The sequence below is a fragment of the Epinephelus fuscoguttatus genome, linkage group LG17 (assembly GCF_011397635.1).
Source record: "Epinephelus fuscoguttatus linkage group LG17, E.fuscoguttatus.final_Chr_v1".
Classification (NCBI taxonomy): Eukaryota; Metazoa; Chordata; class Actinopteri; order Perciformes; family Serranidae; genus Epinephelus; species Epinephelus fuscoguttatus.
The window spans coordinates 15,054,444-15,076,917 of NC_064768.1; the positions used below are offsets into that span (position 1 = coordinate 15,054,444).

Genomic DNA, 22,474 nt, shown 5'->3' on the forward strand with positions numbered 1-22,474 from the left:
ACAATTTAATAAGCTTTTGAGTCGTGTATGCTCACATCCTGACGAGTAAGCTTCGTCTGATGTGGACACTTTTTAAACAAACAAAGGGAGAGTCACAGTGCCTGCACTTGTATTTGCCTGCAGTGCAGTATTTAACAACATTTCTGAGAACATGCAACTTTGTCTGAGACACACAAAGGAAGGCAGAAGTAAGGAAATATTAAGACTTAAAATGTTTACCTGTTTTGCTGCAAACTCCTCATCTCGACCATCACCTATCACCACATAAGTCACTTTCTTCCCGAAGCGAGAGACAATCCTCTCAAAGCAACTCTCTTTCCCTGCATGAGAGGAAACCACAGGGAAAATTAGACATTACAAAGTCACTGTAGAGAATAATTTAGATCAGTTAATTGTACTGACATCAATTTCATACGTACCTATTTTAGTGGCACTGTAGATGTTCTCGATGGGGAACACGTCTCCCAGGCCGTAGAGCAGCACCTTGGCCAGTGCAGGGACCAGCTGAGTGGTGGTGACCAGCACATTCATACACTTCCCCCTGTTGGTGGAATATCACACACACACACACACACACACACAAATCCATATACTTGAATAAACGTGGGCTCACAGAGAAAAACCAGAAGCTTTATCAGAACATGTATCTAGTGTTGCATCATTTTCTGAATAAATATTGCCTTTTAAAAGTCAACACACTCATTTGGGTCACTAAGAGAAAACTGTTACTAACTTTGATAATAATCTTAAATATAGCAGTCACCTTAATCTAATAATTCACATGATTAGAGCGCACTCTACTCATCTTGCATCAGAGTACCTGAAATATGTTTAAACATAATAACCTCTGCTCAGACCTGGACTGGATGAGCAGCAGAGACTTGAGGGCCGTGGTGAGCCACGCGTCTGTAACGTTCTCAATCTCAGACTGAAGCCGGAGAAGCAGCTCTCTTTTCATAGGACTCAACAGGCCTGAAAGAGACAACGTGCACATACAACCTCAATATTGCAGGATTTAAATACCGCTATCAGCATATAAGGAATAACCTGTCAGTCTAACATCATCCCCATTTTACGAATGTTTGAAGTGATGCACCTTTTAAATGTTTTGTGGTTGACGATGCCTTTCAAAAACATACTTCCAGTCTGATATTAAAAAGGCAAAAGGTGTACACGTACACACACACACACACACACACACACACACACACACACACACACACACACAGAGATCCCTAACACAAACAGACATCTCCCTGTTTATCTGGGCCACTGGGCTGAAACATTACCTTGTTTGTTTTACACAGGGAGAGGAAATTGTGGAACGTCAGATGTGTGTGTTTGCTTTCGTTTGCCTTTTAGACTTTGAAACTAATTCCACTGTTGTCAAACATGTTGTAATTCACATGGCTGTGAGTGCCCCTAGGTTTCTTTATCAAAACAAACGCATCACACTGTTTTGAAAATGAAGGGGGGGAAAAAAAAAAAAAAAGTTTTGCCCTCTGATACCCAAACACACATCTATTCCCATCCTTCTCCACATTGCTTTTGTTAGCCAGTACAATCCTCAAACAGTTAAGTGCAGTTTTATATGACTAAACTCTCATTTGATCATATGAACTTTTGTACACGCCCCTGAGTACAGTAGGGATACACCAACTTTGAAATTCTAAGCCAATACTGATACCTAATAACAATTTGGCTGATAATGATACTGATGTTTTTATATTGTTGTTCATTTTGTTTTTTGTTATTTATTCCTCCTCCTGTGCCAGAGAAACACTATAAAAAAATAACTGTAATTAAGCCCTTCATTACACTACCTCTAAATGAACACAGATTCAATTATACAAACTCATGAAACAAAAGTTTAATATAATCTTTCACATGGAAAACAGCTTTAAAAAACTAATTATTTCTCCTATTTATTCAAATTTCTCACCAAAACCTAAAGTTTACAAGATTACACTAAACACATCATGAGAATGTTATAATTTACCTACACCTTGTACTCATTTTTACTGAATAGGACTTGAACACATCATTATGTAAGTCAGTGCAAACTCCATGAGCTGTTTGTTTCGACCACCAGCTGCTAACAGCTGACGTTACTTATCTGTCCTCTGGCTTATTTTAACACTGATTCGTTGTTCATGCATTGAGTGCATCCTCTAACGCAACAACAGTGAGTTTACTACATCCTTTCGTCCTGGGGAGGTTCTCTGTTCGTTCCAAACACGTTTTATTTTGCCCCTGGGACGGTCGGACACCGGCTGCTACTTGCCGTCTCATCACACAACAGTAAGATCACAGAGCCCATCTTCCAAACTGTCACTGCGTTCTTCTTGTACATGTTCATCAATTTAAGTTTGTGGCTGTTAGTAATGAGCCCTGCTTTTTAGCCAGTGTGAAACTGACGTAACAACAGACATCCATGAATATCTTATTTAACAATAGGCCGATGGCAGCCAACAAGGCGAATATCGACTGTGCTGGATGAGTCATCAAACATTTAGAGTAAGAGAGAAGACAGGGATTTTGATGTAGTATACTCTGATACTGATTTTTTGGACATATATTTGGCATATAAATATAAATAATTGATTGACACAAGCTTCTGAACACTGTCTACTGACTAGAACTCTTTTTAGTTTTCAGTGTTTTACAGTTGCCATCACCACATCATTTTTCTTATGCGCCTGTCATTTTAAACTCCAGCTGTACAAGACAGAGTTGTTATTGATGCAAACTCACCTCCAACATTCCCTTTATAGTTATTATAGATCTCTTTTAGCCGGCGGTAGCGAAAGGCCAGTTTCCGCATCCACTCCACCCCTCCCTGGACCCCCGTGGTGGTTCCTGATGTCGTTCCAGCACTGGAACCATTAAAGCCATCCGCCAAGAAGTTGTAGTTACTAAAATAGAAAGAAGCACTTGTGATTTGTTTGGACGATGGCAAAAAATCTGCTTTCTGTCATGATGTTGAAGTGTGTGATGAGGTTGTATCGTGTGTGTTAGGTACAGGACAGCATGTAACACACCTCAGGTCCTGTCCATTGTCATCAGAGGCAACATCCTCAACATGGACTTGATCACATTCCTTAAAGAAAACAAATAGGGTTCTTACAAATCATATAATCATGTACTTAATTGATTTTTGTACAAATCATATTTTTCTTAGTCAAGCATTGCATGTAAGTATAAAGCAGTGGTGAGTCAGCTCAGTCTACATTTTGCCAACACGTAAATGGAAGTTTAAAGTGATAGTATTAGGTCTGTAACATTAGAAATGTAACTTCCACACAAAAGGGCTGACCTCAATTTGACAAACAGAAACTAAAAGATGACTGAATTATTATAACCTCACAAATTCAAGTTTAAGACTACTTAAGCCCAATATTTTTCAAATATAATTAAGACTTTTAAAGGACCTGCACTTCATTCCTGTCATGGCTACACCAGTCTGAATGTATCTTACTGTACCTCCAGGTCATTGAAGAAAAGGTGAGTGTCCGCCAGCTCAAAGATCAGCTCCTCCATCTGCAAACCCAAGTTCAGCACTGACGCTGGGTCCTGAACAACAACCCAACACAGACCAACAATAAATCTTTCATACAACAAACATATTTTTCATTTTGTGCTGTATACTCAAAGTTTTAGCATATTAACAGAAACAAACCTTGCCAAACTTCTGTGCGTAGGAGCCTGTGAGCAGTGAGTGGAATATAATGATGGTCTCGTCCAGATCCCACAGAAAAATACGCTAAAAAAACAGCATGTAAGAATGTTACACTCTGCAAAAATAAGTAAGATAAGAACTGAATCCTATAAAACTTTTCCATATATTTAGAACTTAGATCAGGTGAGTCCAGTTTAAAGTGACATGTTGTTTGTTGGGTTTGGCTTAAACTCTTAAATGCTGCTAAGCCAATGACAGAGCAACAGCCTCTTCATGTTTGGTTTACGTGTGCAAAGATTGGTAAACTGCAGACTTGGTTACCTCCAGGTCACTGTCAGTAGGTGGGGAGCTATCAGACCTCTTGCCCTTTCCTTTCGCTTTGCCAACAGAGTTCCTGCGACCAACCTCGTCCTGATCTCTGGCTCCGGCGGGGAGAGACACGCTCGTAGGAAGGGCTGCACCTGCTGGGAGGTTCTCTGGTGGGGACGCATCTTAATACAAGGAAGTCAGAAATTAGTACTTGAATAATACATTTATTCTGGGTATCATTGAAAAAAACAAAATGTTACCAGTACCATTAAAGTGATGCTGAAACCAATAGCCTACATCACAAGGTAATGAGTACTGATACCCAGCCCTTGTTATGATTCAAACTTGTACAAAGATTATATGTGCCACATATTAGTGCTGTAGAAAATACAATAATGTGAATCAAAGAACTGAAGTTACCTCTGGGAGGGAGTCCAGCTGAGGCGGCCTGCTCCGACTTCACAGCTGAATAACCGGCCACTCCCACAGCGGCACCGTGGTCATCGCTACTGGGCAGCCCGGCAGGCACGTAGCTGGGAGGCAGAGCGTAGTACTGAGAGAACTGACTCTGTCCCAAAGAGTTGTAGCTGCTAAATTCCTTGAGGGGAAAAAACAAATAATTGTTTTTGACGGGAGAAGGGTGGTGGAAAAATGTCAGCATTAGCGTCATCAAAATGAACTTAGTGATAATTTTTACGTTTTCTCACGCATATAGATAGAAGAAAAAACAAACAAACAAACAAACAATAAAATATCAGTCAGTGCAGTGTTCTTCTGGGGATGTGTCTGAGAAATTTCATGCTGTTGTTCTGCCTCACTGTTCTGTATACAAGGTAGGGTCATGGAATGGGAAACGGAGTTGTTTCGGCTTCAGGGCGGCATCAGAGGAAGTAACAGCTTTATAAAAAGGACAGCTGGCAGGATGGGATCATGGGTATCATGGGTGTGACGTTTTCGACGATGTGTTATGGGTGCACAGTAGCTGACAGCAGTTAGCGGCTAACTGAAAGAAGAGGAGCAGCCAAAAAACGTCCACATATAGGGAAAACAATGAGGTTCTGGGAGCTCCTTACCCTCCGAGCAGAGGATGAGATGAGCTGTCATGTAACAGATGGTAAATGATTGTTATTGCCTTATTTTTTTATAAAGCACTGCCAGCACATATGTTATATGTCATACTAGAGGCCGACACTGTTGTGTTACATGTCACCCCTTCATGCCCGTTCTGATTCTGCAATGCTAGCATGCAGTCTAAAATAACGCACTGGAGCAGCATGATTCATTTCATTTCATTAAATTTCATTTCATTTACTCCTTTTGACCCCTCCTCGGGGTATAAGGGGCAGACAACAAAAAATAACATTAACAAATCAGGACAGGCGGCAGCCAATGCACAGCAAAATAAATAAAACAGAATTTGTGTACATACATACAAGTCAAAGCAAATCAAGAGAAACTATTCAAGATTTTCTTTAAAAGTTTCAACAAATTTGACAAGACCTTTACTTTTCGAGACGACATTAACTTTTGAAACTTATAAATATTTGGATTTGCTCTATAGAACTGTCCGACCAACTCTCTTCTCTCTTTATCAAAAAAAGAACACACAAGTACATAATGATATTCGTCTCCTCGATTGCCAGTCAAACAAAGAGTATTTCCGGGGGACATTTTCATGATCATACCTGCGCTCAGAGATAGGTAACTTATGATTTCCACACCGAAACTTAGACAAACAAACTCTTTCGGCAGGTCTTAACATAATCAGATAAGGTTCAAAAGTGAAATCAGTTTTAAACAATTTATAACTATCACATAAAGGGTTACTTTGTAATTTCTCATGCCATCTCTGTAGTACCGTATCAGATAATCTACGTTCAATCATTAATTTTAAATATTTAGGGTTCATCCGTCCAGCATCATGCCATAAGTACGATAAACCACAATTATCAAGAATATTTTTAACTTTGGAAATCCATTTACACTGAAAAATATTGTCATCATACAAAGTCTTGAAAACAATAAACACAGTCAAAGAGATTTTTGCTGTATTATGACTAATTAAATGTACCCAAAAGTTAATCATTCTCATGTTTACCTTTAAATCTACACTATTTTGACCAAACTCTCCATAAATAATACAATTTGCTGTGCGTTTATTAACATTAAGTAAACGTTTCAAGAAAGATCTGTGAAGCATTTCAATTTGGTCAAGTTTATGAAATCCCCAGACTTCACTTCCATATAAAAGAATAGGCACTATAAGCTGGTCAAATAACTCACATTGTATATCAACAGGTAACTGTAATCTAGTAACTCTGTTTTCCAAGGAGAATAAAGCTCTTTTAGCTAGTTTAACTTGCTTAGCCCTTACTTTATCAAATCGTCCATTAAAATTAAATAACGTTCCAAGATAGTCATACTCAAAAGTAACTTCTAATTTATCTGAACCAAACTTAAATTCTGGGAGTATCCGTAATTTCCCCCTAGAGAAAATAACAACCTTTGTTTTGTCTGTGCTGACAGTTAAATACCAGTTTTTACAATAAGAAGCAACTGCATTTAATGCGGCCTGTAATTCTGAAGGAGTCTCTGCCAGTACAATCGTATCATCCGCGTAAAGCAGGATATATAATTTCAAATATATCCCTATTTCACCATTCATCACATTGTGGCATTCAGTTGAAAAAAGTTGAAGTCCGTTGTACCACATATTTTTCAAAGTCATTTAAATATAGTGCAAACAATAGTGGTGATAAATTTTCCCCCTGACGCACTCCTACATTACATACAAATTGTTCAGATAAATCATAACCAGCTCTAACACAAGATTTGGCATTCTCATAAATATTATGTATCACATTTAATACTCTTCCGTTTATACCAAGTGCAACTAATTTAAACCATAGTGATGACCTATCTACCAAATCAAACGCTTTTTTATAATCAACAAAAGCACAATACAGTCTTTATTTCTTATATAAGTACCAATCAACCAGTGAGTGAAGAACAAAAATATGGTCAAGAGTTGAAAAGCCTTTCCTAAACCCTGCCTGCTCTTCTCCAAGAATTCTTTCAGACTCTATATAAGCAGTTAGTCTGTAATTTATTACAGCCGTAAAAAGCTTACCAATACAACTAAGTAAAGTAATACCTCTGTAATTTTCAGGATCATCTACTGGTCCCTTGTTTTGTTTAATGGTTTTATCACTCCTAAACACCAGTCAGTGGGGACTATACCTGTTATCAGTACCAAATTAAAGAATTTTACTAAAATATTCAGCATTTCCAAAGGGGAGTTCTTTATATATTCATTTATAACTTCATCGATACCATTTGCTGTTTTATTTTTTAATTTTTTTACCATTCGCTGTATTTCTTCCAAAGTAAACAAATCATTTATGTATTCATTTGTAGGAGAGGTGACTTGCCTGAGGTCAAATCGCTGGTCTTCTGGTGTACAATTATCACTCGATTTTTGGCTGAGTTTCTTAAAATATTCAGCAAAGGTTTCTATAGATACATTTCCTAATCTTCCAGATGGTTTACCTGCATTTAGAATAGACCAATATTCATTACTATTAGATTTCTTAAGAGTACGAAGTTTCCTATGTAAAGAATCATAGAACTGTTTTGAACATTTCCTTATGATGGATTTATACTTTCTAGCTATTTTATTTCAACTTTACATTGAGCAGAGCAGTTAAATTTAAATATATTCACGGATTTAAAATATTTTCTACGGGCCTCAACACATTCAGCATTAAACCAGGGTTTTCTCTTCTGTAGTTTTTTTGACGTTCTACCAAATTTGTACAGATCCTGACCATATGCCTTACATAAACCCAAACTTTTAGCAGGATCTACCATAATGTCACATATACCTTTACTAATGTTTTTTATTTCAACCAGATTTGTATTGGAAATATTAATCGCATCAATCATTGAATCATACATTTTTATAACTTCTAAATTAAAGGATTCTTGGTATGTGGCTTTTAGCTCAGATTTCCATCGGTGTTTAAACATTAAATGGGTCATGTGTCTATTCTCTTTTTCAGGATCATAATAAGCAGTATCTGTAAGAGTTTCACACTTCTGAGTACCCAAGTTACTAGCTCTTATAGTTAAACTAATAGGGCAGTGGACATCTGACAAACATTTGTCCAAGGGAGCAACACAAAAATAGATAATCTGTGCTAACAAACAAGCTGACACTATGGCATAGTCAATAATGCTGTTACCATTATAGTTAAAACAGGTGTAACGCCCAATGCCTTTATCAGACCCAAATCTTCCATTTACAATCTTCAACTCTGAACTTTGAAATAAGTCAATTAGGCTGTGATCGTTATTATTAGTCATTAAATCTTCACTGACCCTCTGTAGATCCAAAGAAAAATCATTTATGTCACTGTTTAAAAGCATTTCGCCATCAAAAGACAGCCCATTTCTAATATTCGTTCCTATGTCACCTACATTTAAAGAGTCACTCAGAATACCAGTTCTTGAATTGAAATCACCCAACATCACTATTGGTAAACTGTATTTACTGTTCATGAATGAAATATCTTGGGAAAAATTTCCAAAATAGTCCTTGTTGAAAAAAAATAGATCCTTCATGTGGCACATAAACTGTTCCCAAGATGAATTCAAACCCAAAAGCTGCTTTGGCCACTTTAGTCCACAGGATGGCATCAGAAGTAGTGTCTTTTATCTCCTAAACATAATTTGCAAACTCATTTTTAACTAATAGACATACCCCATGTATACCACCATGTTTATAACTTGATTTCTTCTTTTCTAGCACGAAAGGATTAAATCCATCACAGTCTGATTTACAGATATTATCTGTTTTGATCTCTGTTAAACAAATAAAGTCATAGTCTTTAATGTATTCTGTAAGAATCCCAAGTTGAAATTTAGCACGTAATCCACACACATTTAGTCCAAGGAATTTGATATCTGTCTCCTGTTTAGTCTTAAATCGACCGGAAGAATTTTTACAAGTTACATCCTTGATACAAGTTGCATGTAGTGAGGGGTCAGCGCTAGCCTAGGGGAAGTCTACATAAATCCCAACACTTTGGGCTTTTTCTGCAGACCATCCCAGTTTGGACATTAGCTCATCACCGGAGTAGATGGTTTTCTTCACCTCTTGATTGTTGTCCTTAATGATGCAACAGATGTTACCATCCACTGTCCAGGCTCTTTGAATCTCTGGATCCAGAGTCAGAGTGTGACAAAGTTTGCTCAACTTTGTCACACTCAAACTTCAATTTACTTATCTCCATCGCAGCTTTGGTCGCTGCTATCACAGCTGACTCTTGTCCTCTTCTGATCATATCCATGTGTTTTCCCCACTCTTGGAGCAATTATTAACGGAATCAGCGCATCTATAACTTGTGGGACGATTTCTTTAATTAATTTCTTTAATGATGCCACAGTCGTTTGGTGCTTTGCAAAATGCAAAGGCAACATAAGAAAGGGACCTCGTATTAGCTCTACAGTGCAATCTCTGTGGATAAAGGGCTTGAGTGTGAAGGAGGCAGTTACCCAGAGGAGGAGAGGCTTTGCCCAGTCCAGCTCTGACATAACATTATCTTCTGCTAAAAAGTGGTGAATTTACAGCTCACAGGAACTTAATATAATCAGTCCCTAGCTTTTGTTTGACATCTTGAGTTGGCACAAAATGTTATGCACATTTCCAATCCTTTGTTAGCATAGTTAGCATGCTTTAGCTTGGAGGGCTTACTTGGATTGTTTACTTTATTAGGTATATTACTATCCAATGCATGTGGCAAACTGTCAAACTGCAGGTTTGAAATTCAAAACCTGAATTCAGAGTGTTGATTTTCTTCTGGTATTTTGATTATTTGAATATACACTAAATATACTCTCTTAGCACTTTTTTGAACTAAATGTATTTTCTGACAGTTAAGACACAAAGACAGAGTTCTGTTCTCCACTCACGTACCTGGTGGGCCGCTGTGGTGGAGGTTGTGGTGGCAGCCGCCGTAGCTGAAGGGATGCTAGAGTAGACACTGGATGTTGTGAAGCTGGAGCCTGGAGACAGAAAGACTTCAACTGAAAACAGCAGCGGAGGAAAATAGAAGAATTTCTACACAGTATTTGAGGACAAGAGAAGGAAACAGAGCTGTGCCACTAAAAGATCTCCTTTATTTTTCAGTGCTTCTCGTTTTTGCGAGAAGAGAGAGTGACGGCGTTATCTTGTGAGACAGAGTGAGGCTGCAGCTTGCCTTGGCTGGGGTATGAGTAGTGCAGCTGGCCTGGCTGGGTTGAGGTATATGCGGCGTTGAAGCTGAGAAACCCAGGCTGGCCACCAGAGGGTGCCTCAGGCAGCCCTGCCTCTGTTTTAATGCCTGGCCACATAGCACCTGAAGATCAGAGAGAGCAATAGATGCAGAAAATGAAAGAGGCAGCAAGAGGAGCGGATAACTGAAGACGGGGCAAAGATAAGAAACCAGGTCCTTCAGTCAAGATGTAGATGTTTAAGCAGAGATCAAAAGCGAATTGATTCCACAGCGCCAAAGCACAGTAAGGCCTCTAAAGCAGAGTAACAAAAGGTGTGATGCTAGGTGTTTAGTGAGCAGACAGTTAAAATAGGCTGTTAGAGAAGGAGCAGCGACTAACCAAAGGGGGGGAGACCGTAGGTCTGGCCTGTCTGGGGGAAGGCTGAGTACACCGTGGACTGGGCCAGAGGAGGAAAGGCCACCTGACTGGTGTATGACGTCACTGCTGGGCTGAAAGAAGAGAGAATCAGTATTTGCATCAAATGAGGGCATGTCTGCAGGCAGGTCAGTGGCAGAAACAAGCACTTTTGGTGGACATAAATTGATCTTGCATACTTGCCCCAAATAGCTACACTGCAGCCTGTCTCTGCTGTCTGCAGTGCTCTGTCTCAATACTGAACTGAAGTCACATTTTAAACCCAGTTTTCTTCACCAGAACATTTGCTATTTAGACAAACATTTATACATGCTAAAGTAGGAATAAGTTAAAAAAAAATTAAATGCAGTCTATGTGGCAATTAATATTCAGGGTTGTTCCAAACTTTTTTTTTTTTTTTTTTAGATATTTTTTGGGGCTTTTTAGCCTTTAATGTATAGGACAGACAAGCATGAAGGGGGGAGAGAGAGGGAGTGACATGCAGCAAAGGGCCACAGGCTGGAGTCGAACCCGGGCCGCTGCGGCAACAGCCTTGTACATGGGGCGCCTGCTCTACCACTAAGCCACCAGTGCCCCAGGGTTGTTCCAAACTAAAGCAGCAGCTTGGGGTGAAGCAACAGCACATGTTTGACGTAACTGAAACACACTGGGACCATAGCCTGCCTAAAACCCTCTGCAAAGTTCCATTCAAGGAATATTTTGTGACACCAAAGTCAAAATTTAGTGAGAAAATGTGGGTGAGAGATAGGGTGCACGTGTGAGAGGGACGAAAAACGAGAGAAAGAGTTCGGGGAGAGCAAGGTGACTTGCGGAGCAGTGTTTGTTTCTGCCTCCCCAGCACTGGGAGAGATGTGCATAACATGCAGCAAAGAGCAGAGATCATCATCTGCATGCTGCGTCAACATGGACCCTATGCCCACTAAATGCACCGAGGGGCGCAGTCCAGTCTGCCGAACCTGTCCTGCATAAGACAACAGATGATTGAAATGAGGAGGTGGAGGAGGGGAAGTGGTGCAAAGAAACACATCAGCCCTTATCTTGTAATAAATGTTCTAATATTTAAATATATATACATTATAATATCTTAAATATAGGTGTTTATTTTCACACAAGAAATCTGGGTTTGTAATATAGGACTTGGGTTGGGCTTGGACAGAAACCATGCAGGTTCATGCGGGGTCAGGCCTGTTTTTTTGGGGGGGTCCTATCAGAGCTCTAGAGTCAAATGATTACACACTGGAGCCCTGCGCGGCTGTGCCACATGTCACCTTTCACGTTCCTAAACCTGTATAACATTAGAACATGATAATGAACCAGATGTTCCCTGCAGTGTACTCACTTGCTTCCTTGATAAACCTGTTGGGTGTATTCAGACGTGGCTGTTGAGTCTGTGGCTGTCAAAAAGATAAAACAGCTTCAGTTTGACATACCACACGTTTACCGTGCATTGTTTAGAACTGAGACAGGGTGTCTGTTCATACCAGAATGTGCATACGAGTTCATGGTGCCGCCGCATGCTTGAGGTGCTGCACCTCCGTCTGCGTCTGACCGCTCATGATCACCTGCGATCAAACAAACTATCATTAGTATCATCCAGGAACATAACTGTGAGTGATGTCACGTTTTCTACGTACCTGGATCGAGCTGGGCTGAGGACAGGGCAGAGTAAGAGCCTTCCTGCTCTGATGAAACCAACACAGCAACTGGACTCCCATCATCACCTAAATTACTAAAGGAGCATAAAGAATCCATTATAATTACAGAATGCCTGCTGCCAGTTGCCATCTATATATATATAAAAAAACAAATCTGGTAAAAAACATTAAGATAATCACAAAAACAAGATAAGGTGGAAAAGTATTTTAAAATGTAATATTTGTTTGTGGTGGTTTTCCATCAAAGTATGTAAGCAGCAGTTTTAAGGATCAGAAAAAGAATGAAACTCACTGACCTCGGCTCTTTCTCCAGTCCACCGTCTATCTCAAGTTTGGCCTTCTTTGTCTGCACACACACACAGAGAAGTTTATGGAAAAGGATTTCACAATAATTCTATTTTATCTGCTGCGTCAGGACTGTGATGTGCATCTCTGTTTCCTAAATATTGTGGCCAATGAAGTCAGATGAAAATGAAATCAAGCCAGTATCATAAAAAAAATATACTAAAATATGCCTCGTCAACAACAGTTGTCCTTTAGAATTGTAAGTATTTTTTCATGGAGTATTAGAAGACACATAGAGCTTATTTTTCTATAGCATTAAAAAAATCATATTTGACATTATTACATCAATAAAGTATTACACACAATATCACAATACAATATACTATGCTGTTAAAGGGATGTACATAAAGGTTTGCACAAATACTGTTGATATTTGCAGCTTGAACTGCTTTATTGTTCAACTTACAGAATACTAATTTAAAGCTTTTTAATCTGTAATATATTGTTTCATTACAACTTGCTCAGTCTATAAAATGTGATGAGTGCCTTTCAGAAATTATGAAAACCAATAAGAAAGTCTCAGAAGTGCTTATTTAAGGTGATCAACAGTCAAAAAACAACATTTTGAGAAGTAGAAATTTGCAACTATTTGAGATTCTCACTTGTTAAATCAAAACAGTCACTGACTAGGTTTCTGTTAAAGAATTAATAATGAAAGAGCAATTAATTTCAGCATTACAGTGAACCTCACACCATCATCTATGCTCATGTTTTCTGAAAAACTTTGGTTGGCTAAAAAATAACATTTACTACAATCAAAACCTGCAGAAACAACCTGAACATGAGCTCTGAAAGATTAAATGTGGGTCAAATATTTGCAGGGAACTGATGACAAAATAAAAAGGATCCATGTTTAATTTATCTGAAATTTATCACTTGACATAAATGAACATTTCTCTTTTCTTAAACTATGTATAGTTTAAGCTTAAACCCAATTTGTGAACACAGTTATTAATACAAGTATTTCCCCCTCCTGCTCTGTGTTGGCGTCATGGTGTGCAAGACTCACCGGCAGCTCAGGTAGCTCCTGCGAGTCATCCATCTCTGCAGCAGAGTGACCCGACATGTCTGCACGTACAGCCTACTCTCTGCACCTGGAAAGCCTGTCCGGACCCTGCTTTACACAACCACAGGAGCAAAAAACAGATAGGCACGGAATAAATTGGGGTTATGCCTTATGTAGTTTCCTGCTGTGTGACTCTCCCCTCCCCTTGTCCCATAAACCTTCATCAATGCATTCCTCCCCCGCCACTATCGTGGGGGTGATCAGCAGGGAGGTGGCAGCATGGGGGAATTGGAGCACTCTGTGGCACGTATGGCACCAAAATTACCCAGAGTCCCCAGCGCACTTGTGTTCACTGTGGGATTACGGAGGGTACCACTTTACATGTGCACTAACCTCCATTCAACAAAAACATATTGTCCTGAAGCATTAGCTGCTCAGTTGCAGGCAGGTTTAACGGTAGATAAACGGAGGGGATAAGATCTAACCTCGTTTTATCTACTGCTTGCCCAGCTGGCCTTTCATTTATCAAATTGACATAGAAAGAGAAAGAGAAGAAAGAGAAAATAGGTCAGACGGCAAATTCAAAAAACGCATCAATGTGTCAGGCTGTTGTTAATGGTGCACTTTCTGAATCAAAACTGCACTGCCTGAATTGGCCCGACCGTTAAAGCATATGTCAGCTTATGCAAGATATATATGTAAGTTTTTTGAAGAAGGGAAATATGTCAGGGGTACATGTAAGTCTTTGCTGTTCATGTGTGTTTTACAGTCTGTCTGTTTGTCCATATATTATGTTATGTTCTGTGTCATGGATCTCTACTGGGGTTTGCCCTGACTTTAAAGCCAGAAAATACTTGATAGAACACCAGCGAGAATAATTATGTTAGGTGGAGACTTGAATAATATTTTTATCGAGGCAATCAAATATTTATCTATTATGATATAATCATGCATAACAAGGTACAATCATTGACTGAGCTTCAAAATAAATTAACATTGACAAACCAAGAATGTTTTAGATATTTACAGCTAAAAAACTGGAAAAGGAAAAAAAGGAAAATATACTTTGAAAAGTATTTAATATGCTACTGACGGAACTATCTAAACATTATTCAGTACAAAGAATATATATCATGGATGGAATAATTAGACGCAAGGAATGTTTATACCTCACTAACAGTATCACCACAAATGAAAATCTATGATTAATACAAGATAAATTAATGACAAGAATATATTACACAAGAGATAAAATTCACAAGTTTTATCCAGACTCCTCTGATCTCATCTGATCAAGGGCATAGAACTATTGTGAGGTGTGTGTGTGTTTGAAAGTTGTGGGGCAGTGGTGAATTGGAATGAGAATTATGTGAATAGCGTTTAGGATGTACAAATGAATGTCTTGTGTCTTGTATTTTATGTCTTGTGTATATAAATGTATGGATGGCATGATATTTTATGTTGCTTGACAATTTTATTTAATTCTAGAATAAGACATGCTATGGACTACATATTATGTGTTTAGATGTATTATTAGTTTTGTTGGTGAAAGATTATAGGTAAAACCTCATGGTGTACAGGACTTCCGGTTGGCTGCAGAGCGTGATGGCGGGCTGAGCTTTTGGCTCCCATGAGTTGGCGTTTATAAAACCCTCAAGAACTTAATTCAGAGATATTACAGGAGATTTTATTGTGACTATGACCAGGGGGAATAAAGCAAAAGACAAAAGGACTCAGGATAAATCGGAGGAAGACCCAAATCGAGCCGCTCAACTCGAAGAAATGCAGGGGGCAGGAGCTGACGGAAGTGGCTGGGGAGAGGACTGTCTGGGCTTCTTTGCTGAGGCTGCTGCCCCCGCGACCCGGACCCGGATAAGCAGAGGACGACGAGTACGAGTACGAGTACGAGATTATACAAGAACAGGTAAGATATATCCTGTCTCTTATAAGTGCTTGTGCGCCGACTGACGAGGAGACTGGGAGAACATCACTGCCAGCGAACTCATATTTTCACTAGTAATTAAAGTGAGGAACAGTCTGTAGCTGCCAACTAAGAGGAGGCCCTTTCATTAGGAGAGGCTTTCCCCCCTCAATTTACTGGAGAATGTTCTTCAGACCTTGGAGGTCATCTTACTTTTTAGTTTTATTGTTCCAAACAAACGGTTCCAAGTTTGTTGTTATCTCATTCTTATTGTTTATTACACTGTTGAAGGTTAGCTTGTAGGAATATAAAGATGTAAGATATTTTCTGTTAAGATATGGTGCAACTTGATTTAAAACTAGTATCCTTGAATGTTAACAGACTGGGAAATCCAATTAAAAGGGCAAAGGTGATGGCCAAATTAAAGAGGGAGGAGGTGCATGTAATTTATCTACAGGAAACCCATCTTTCATGACAAGAACATGAGAAATTAAAACGATTTGGATACAAAAATACTTACTATACTTCACATTCACAAACTCATAGAAGGGGGTTGCTACTCATATCTAATAAGATTAAATTTGAATTTTGTAAAGATATAAAAGATAAAGAGGGCAGATATGTAATTGTCAAGGGGAGAATCGAAGAAAATATGGTGACCCTGATAAATGTATATGCACCTCCAGACCGTGACAAACATTTTTCAAATCACTGTTTGATGTGATAGCACTGGAGACCGAGGGTGTTTGCATATGTGGTGGAGATTTCAACGTAATACTAAATCAAGATATGGACACAACTAGTTTAAAGAATAATAAAAACAAGCTAACAAAATTAATCAATACAGCGTGGGAGGATATGGGTTTTTTTGATGCCTGGAGGTACGCTCATCCGCTTGAGAGGAATTATACTCATTACTCAGCACCACACTTAACATACTCCAGGATAGATTATTTCTTCATGCAAAAAGGAGACTGTTTTAGGATGAAGGAATGTAGAATAGGAGTAACCGATGTATCCGACCACAGCACAGTGTATTTGACAATTCAACTGGATGGAAGGAGGAGGAATACAGTGTGGAGGATGAATGTGAGTTAAATAACAAAGCAATTGTAGAACAAATCAAACTTGAAATAAAAGAGTATTTAGACTTAAATGATAATGGGAAGTAGATCCGTCTATACTATGGGACTCATTGAAGGCGGTGATACGAGGTAAAATGATAGCTCTAGCAACATCAAGCAAAAAAGCAAGGACTGCTGAATATAATAAACTTTTATTGGATCTGTCACATGTAGAACAACAACATAAGAAAAATAGTGACCCAAAATTACTAGCCAAAATCCGTCAACTAAGGGCTCAGATCAGTGATATACTAGAACAAGAGATTGAGAAAAAGTCACGATTTATGAAGCAGGCATATTACGAATTGGGACCTAAAGCAGCCAAACTACTTGGCCGACGTCTGAGAAAACAACAAGTAGACACCATCTGTAAAATACAGGACCCAGAAACAAATCAATTGAAACAGCATCCAGAAGAAATAGAAACCATTTTCTTAAACTATTACAAACAACTATATACAGAATCCTCTGTAACTACAGTGGAAGAAATGAAAAACTTTCTAAGCGAACTAGATTTACCTAGCATTGGCGAATTACAGAACAAAGTTATTACAACAGAAATTACTTTAGAGGAAATTAAGAATGCAATTGGCAACTCCAAATCAAATAAGACTCCAGGCAGTGACGGTTTTCCATCAGATTGGTACAAAATATTTAAAGAAGAGCTATCCCCCCTCCTGCTGAGAACATTCAACTGGATTAAATACGTAGGTAAACTTCCCCCATCATGGAAAGAGGCAATCGTAACAGTAATCCCAAAAGAAGGGAAAGATAGGGAAAATAGTAGTAATTATAGACCTATTTCAATTCTTAACACCGATTACAAATTGTATACATCGATAAAAAAGATTTCAGCAACTTCTCCCAGATTTAATTGACGAAGACCAGATGGGATATATTAAAAGTCATCAAACGCATGATAATATTATAAGGACCTTACATTTGATAGAGAAAATACAACAGGAAAATAAAGCTACAGTATTGCTAAGCCTTGACGCAGAAAAAGCGTTTGATAGGGTCAATTGGACATTCCTTTACCAAACTTTAGAAAGATTTGGCTTTAACAAACAATCAGTTGAATGTATTAAAACGCTCTATCAACAGTCAACAGCCAGAATCAAAGTGAATGGGTCGCTATCACCAGCAATCACATTGGAAAGGGGGACTAGGCAGGGTTGTTGCCTCAGTCCGACGTTATTTGCCATCTATATTGAACCACTGGCCCAGGTAATTCGACAACATGAAAATTTACAAGGCATCAAAAAAAGGACATAGTGAACACTTAATTAGTTTATTTGCGGATGACGTTATGATTCACTTAACAGAACCTGAGGCCTCCCTTCCCATATTGATGAAGGTCTTGGAAGATTTTAACTATCACGCAGGTTACAAACTAAATGTTACAAAGACACAATTACTAACATTTAATTATGTTCCCTCAGAAGCTATCAAACAAAGATATGACTTGAGATGGGACATGACAGTGATAAGGTATTTGGGGGTGAATATTGTAAGAAATCAAAGTAAGTTATATGAGGTGAACTATAACCAGGTAATCCAAAACATCAGACAAGATATTGAGCGACGGACCACATACCCGTTGGATTTTGGCAGTAGGATTAATGCCATCAAGATGAACATTTTACCCAGACTGCTGTACCTATTCCAAGCTCTACCAGTAGAGGTCCCACAGAGTCAGTTTACAGCCTGGGACAAACTTATATCTAGGTTTGTCTGGGATGAAAAGAGACCTAGAGTGAGATTTGCAACACTTCAGTTAGCCAAACATAAAGGAGGAATGGCTCTCCCATGTTTGAAAGAATATTTCTATGCAGCCCAGTTCCAATATCTGTTTTGTTGGTGTAATGACAATTATATAGCAAGATGGAAGGAAATTGAGACATATTTTAAAGGTTTCAGGTTCAATCGGTATTAGGGGAAAAGAGAATTCCCTCTGTTATTAAAGATAAAATAGATTCAATAACTGCTGGCACGCTAGAATTCTGGTTTAAATTTGTCAAACAATTCAAATTATGGAAAGACCAGAAAGTACTCAGATGGATAGCCTTTGACACTCAGTTCGAACCAGGGGAAGGTGATGTCACATTCAAACAGTGGACAATAAAAGGTATTAAGACAACAGGTACGGTAATAGAAAATAAAGAATTGCAGAGTTTCCATACATTAAGTTCGGCCTACAAAACAGTGATCTGTTCAGATACATACAATTTAGGGATTACTATAATAAGGAAGTGAAAATGGAGAGTACACAAATGATAAATTCAGTGATAAATGTCATGCTGAGTGCATATAAATCTAATAGTAATTGTAACAAAGTAATCTCCAGGTTTTACGAGAGTCTTATGGAATGTAAGGGCAATTCAAGATTATATCTGAAATCAAAATGGGAAGACGAATTAGAAGTAGAAATTACATCAGATGAATGGTATGACATATGTGAACTCCAACACACTTCCACTGGTTCACAACAATGGAGGGTGTTTAATTTGAAAAACGTGGTTCGTTTTTTTATTACGCCTAAGATCCAAAGTAAAAGATTATCAACACCTCAGCCCTGTTGGAGATAATGTGGTTCCTTAAATGCACATCATACACATATTTTTTGGAGTTGTGTAAAATTGAAATCATTTTGGGAGGATGTACACTCAGTTTTGATCAAGGTGCTTGGATATAAGATTCCAATGACATGTGTTACTTTGTACTTGAGACACATTGCACCAGTGGTGCAGATGGAAGATCGCTGTTTGGCTAAGGTACTTCTTACAGCTTCTAGGAAAGCCATTACTAGAAACTGGTACAAACTTGAATCTCCTACCCGGAACCAGTGGCTGGACATCATACAGGAAATATGGACAATGGAAAAACTGACTCATGTACTACATTTGAGGGAAGGCTTGTTAGCGAAAAGATGGCAGAAGTGGACAGTTTATTTAGAAAAAGTATAAGGATACTGCCACACTGTATGTAAGCACCTTTTTGAGGAAGACAATTACTGGAAGGGGAAAAAATGTCTTTCTTTATTAATGTATTCTCCCACAAGCTTTATGTTCTTTAAGCACATTTTTTCTTTTCTTTCCCTTCTTTTTTTCACTTTACTTTGCTTTTATTATGTTCAATTATTGTATCTACTCAAGTGATTTTGTACTCTGAGCAAAAAATATGTGCAATTGTGTTACCTTAAAAACCCAATAAAACCTAAGTGACAAAAACCTCATGGTGTACAGCATGAAATAATAAAGATAAGTATACAAAAAACAAAAAAACAAAAAAGAAATGATCGTCCTTCTGGCTGTTGCCACCGGTAACAGCTGCTCACAGTCTCCTCTCCTCTGCCAGCATCGTGGTTGAATAGTGCTATATGAGGTACAACATAATCCTGACACAGGATCCCTCAGAGGTCTGTGCCTCAAGTGACTGCTGCCTTTTCCTAAAGCGTTTAGTATAAAGTCTAGGGGACATCACAGACCAGGGAAAATCAGGTAAGTAGTGGCTTTGGGTGCTTAACTAAACATCAAAGGTTGTGTTGGACTTAGAATAGATTCACATTTATTTGACAAACAAAAGTCAGAAACATGTTATTTTGCAGGTTGTGTAATTTCCTGATAGTTTCCTTAAAAAGTCATCAAGAAAGCATTACATAATTGTTAAAAAGGAAATGACTTCAAATACCGCCCTCCATCTCAGCCACTGTGACTATTAATTGTAACTTTACTATTCAAGTGTGTAAACTGTTTGCTTGCCTGCAGAGAAATGATCTTAAATGTCAGCATTTATAGCTGAACTGAATACTCAGTTATGCTTGCAATTAGTGTAGAGTACTAACTGATCTGCTGCGATTAGTAGGCCTGTCACAACTACTTTTCTTGGACGATCTATTGTCCCAGAAATAACTGTGATAAATGAGATCCTCATTTTAAGACCATTTCATGTCACTGATATAATAAAATACAATAGCATAATAATGCAAGTACACCCTTTCAAAGAGCAATTAAATTTAATTTAATTCACTGTGAAAAAAGGCTGTATATTCTGTCATCATGCTGGCCACACTTTTGGTGACATTCTTGTGTACACAAACATGCACGTAAACAACCTCCATAAGTCAATATAGAGATAATCGTGACAATGGTGACTAATGGTTATTAAATTAATTGATTATTTAACCAAGAGAAACTAATCAGCAACTATTTTCATAAAGACTTTTCAGTCATTTTTCAAACAAAAATGCCCAAAAATGTGATATTTCCAGATTCTCAAATGTGAGGATTTGCAGCTTTCTTTGGTCTTACATTATAATAAATGTAATATGTGGGGTTTGGATAAAACAAGACATCTGATTAAGTCATTTTAGGTTCTGGGAATATAGTAAAAGGCCGATCTCACTGTTTTCTAATGTTTTGTAGAGCAGACGAGTAATGTTAATTGAGAATATAATCTACAGATCAATCTGTGGGTATCGATTTTTCCCTATAAAAATACAGTCATATTTGTTCCTTTCTAAGAATATATTGGACCTATAAAATGAGGCATCACCGGAAGATCTTCATATGGCTTTTGTCAGTCTTGAGGCTTGCTGATTTGGTTTTAATTGAAACTCATTGTTTGCATATTACAAACACTGTTTGATCTGATGCCCATGTCTCTAGTGTCGTTTATCCTGCACACTGCAAATTAACATTAACTTTGGCAGAAATCCAGACACAGCACAGCATTAGCTCAAGGTAAAGTTCCTCTCCCTGTCAGCTGTTAGCCGACAACCGTTAGCTGAATCCAGCAAATAACCCAGCCGAGGACGGTTTGCTGTGAAGGTGAAGTCTGACATCAGCCTACCTCCTGTAACACATCAGCTTATTTAACTTGAATTCAAACTCAGAAAGGTTCAGTCACGATCTGTTAAGTCAACACGTGACGCTACATTCAGACATCTAACGCTAACTGAAACTATAACAGAGTATAATTGAGCGTAGCACCCCAGCTTTTAGACGGCACCGTGCAAGCTCTTCAGCAGTAACATTAGCTTCCCAACGTTAGCAGGCAGAGTCATTGCATTTACACTGTTTTCCTTTAATTCTTATAGAAAAAATGGTGCCATCTTTCGTCGACTTTGCATGCATGCTAGCTAATTTGCCCTAGGGTCATGTTGGTGAGATAACAAATCTGGCTATGAGTTGCTTAGTTTGGCTCAGGCACTAAAGTTTTGCGCTCCAGAAATTAGTCGGCACCAGCAGCCATTGGAGCGGGTATTGAAATGGCATCGTGTGAAATCATCTCACTCCCAAATGCACCCAACTGCGGAGCCAATCGCGAAACAAACACTACGGACACACCAAAATGATTAAACCATGTCTTACCATTGAAGGAGTGAACAAGAAACGCTTTTATTTGTGCGTCTTCAACTAAATCCACAGTGTCAAGCTTTGTCTGTTGTTAGGGAGCACTATTTTGCAGGAAGTTTTCGTTGCTGGGCCTACTGCGCATGTGCAGAGTGTTCATTCACAGGAGTCCTTTAGTTGGCGCGAGAGACACCGTGGTGAGTGACGGGAGACGACAGGTGTGGCGGTATGTCAACACAGGTGAGAGAGACAGACTGCAAACATGTGTTATTTGGACAGATGAACCGTCTCGTTAAATGTTGACAGGGGGCGGTGCTTCTCATAAAGACATGTTCATGTCAAACAACTTGGAGAATTTGTACAAAATAGTTAATTTGGCTAATTTTAAGCT

General features: G+C 38.6%; 1 protein-coding gene across 3 annotated transcripts in view; it reads right to left on the reverse strand.

Moving 5' to 3' along the window:
• Window positions 1-22,222, reverse strand: part of eya3 (EYA transcriptional coactivator and phosphatase 3) — a 28,494-nt gene extending 6,272 nt beyond the window's left edge. The window contains exons 1-18 of one of the 3 annotated variants that reach the window (XM_049601833.1): window positions 22,102-22,222; window positions 13,688-13,792; window positions 12,630-12,679; window positions 12,313-12,407; window positions 12,160-12,240; window positions 12,018-12,072; window positions 10,643-10,752; window positions 10,249-10,386; window positions 9,966-10,054; window positions 4,409-4,586; window positions 4,001-4,170; window positions 3,680-3,763; window positions 3,484-3,573; window positions 3,042-3,100; window positions 2,755-2,915; window positions 858-972; window positions 420-541; window positions 220-320 (exon numbers count right to left, since the gene is read on the reverse strand). In XM_049601833.1, coding sequence (XP_049457790.1) covers window positions 220-320; window positions 420-541; window positions 858-972; window positions 2,755-2,915; window positions 3,042-3,100; window positions 3,484-3,573; window positions 3,680-3,763; window positions 4,001-4,170; window positions 4,409-4,586; window positions 9,966-10,054; window positions 10,249-10,386; window positions 10,643-10,752; window positions 12,018-12,072; window positions 12,160-12,240; window positions 12,313-12,407; window positions 12,630-12,679; window positions 13,688-13,744 — 1,755 coding nt within the window. In that variant the 5' untranslated portion in view covers window positions 13,745-13,792; window positions 22,102-22,222. Of the gene's footprint in view, window positions 1-219; window positions 321-419; window positions 542-857; window positions 973-2,754; window positions 2,916-3,041; window positions 3,101-3,483; window positions 3,574-3,679; window positions 3,764-4,000; window positions 4,171-4,408; window positions 4,587-9,965; window positions 10,055-10,248; window positions 10,387-10,642; window positions 10,753-12,017; window positions 12,073-12,159; window positions 12,241-12,312; window positions 12,408-12,629; window positions 12,680-13,687; window positions 13,796-22,101 lie in introns of all 3 variants that reach the window. The other 2 variants (XM_049601834.1, XM_049601835.1) reach the window with 2 other exon arrangements.
• Between the last annotated feature and the right edge of the window lie 252 nt (window positions 22,223-22,474).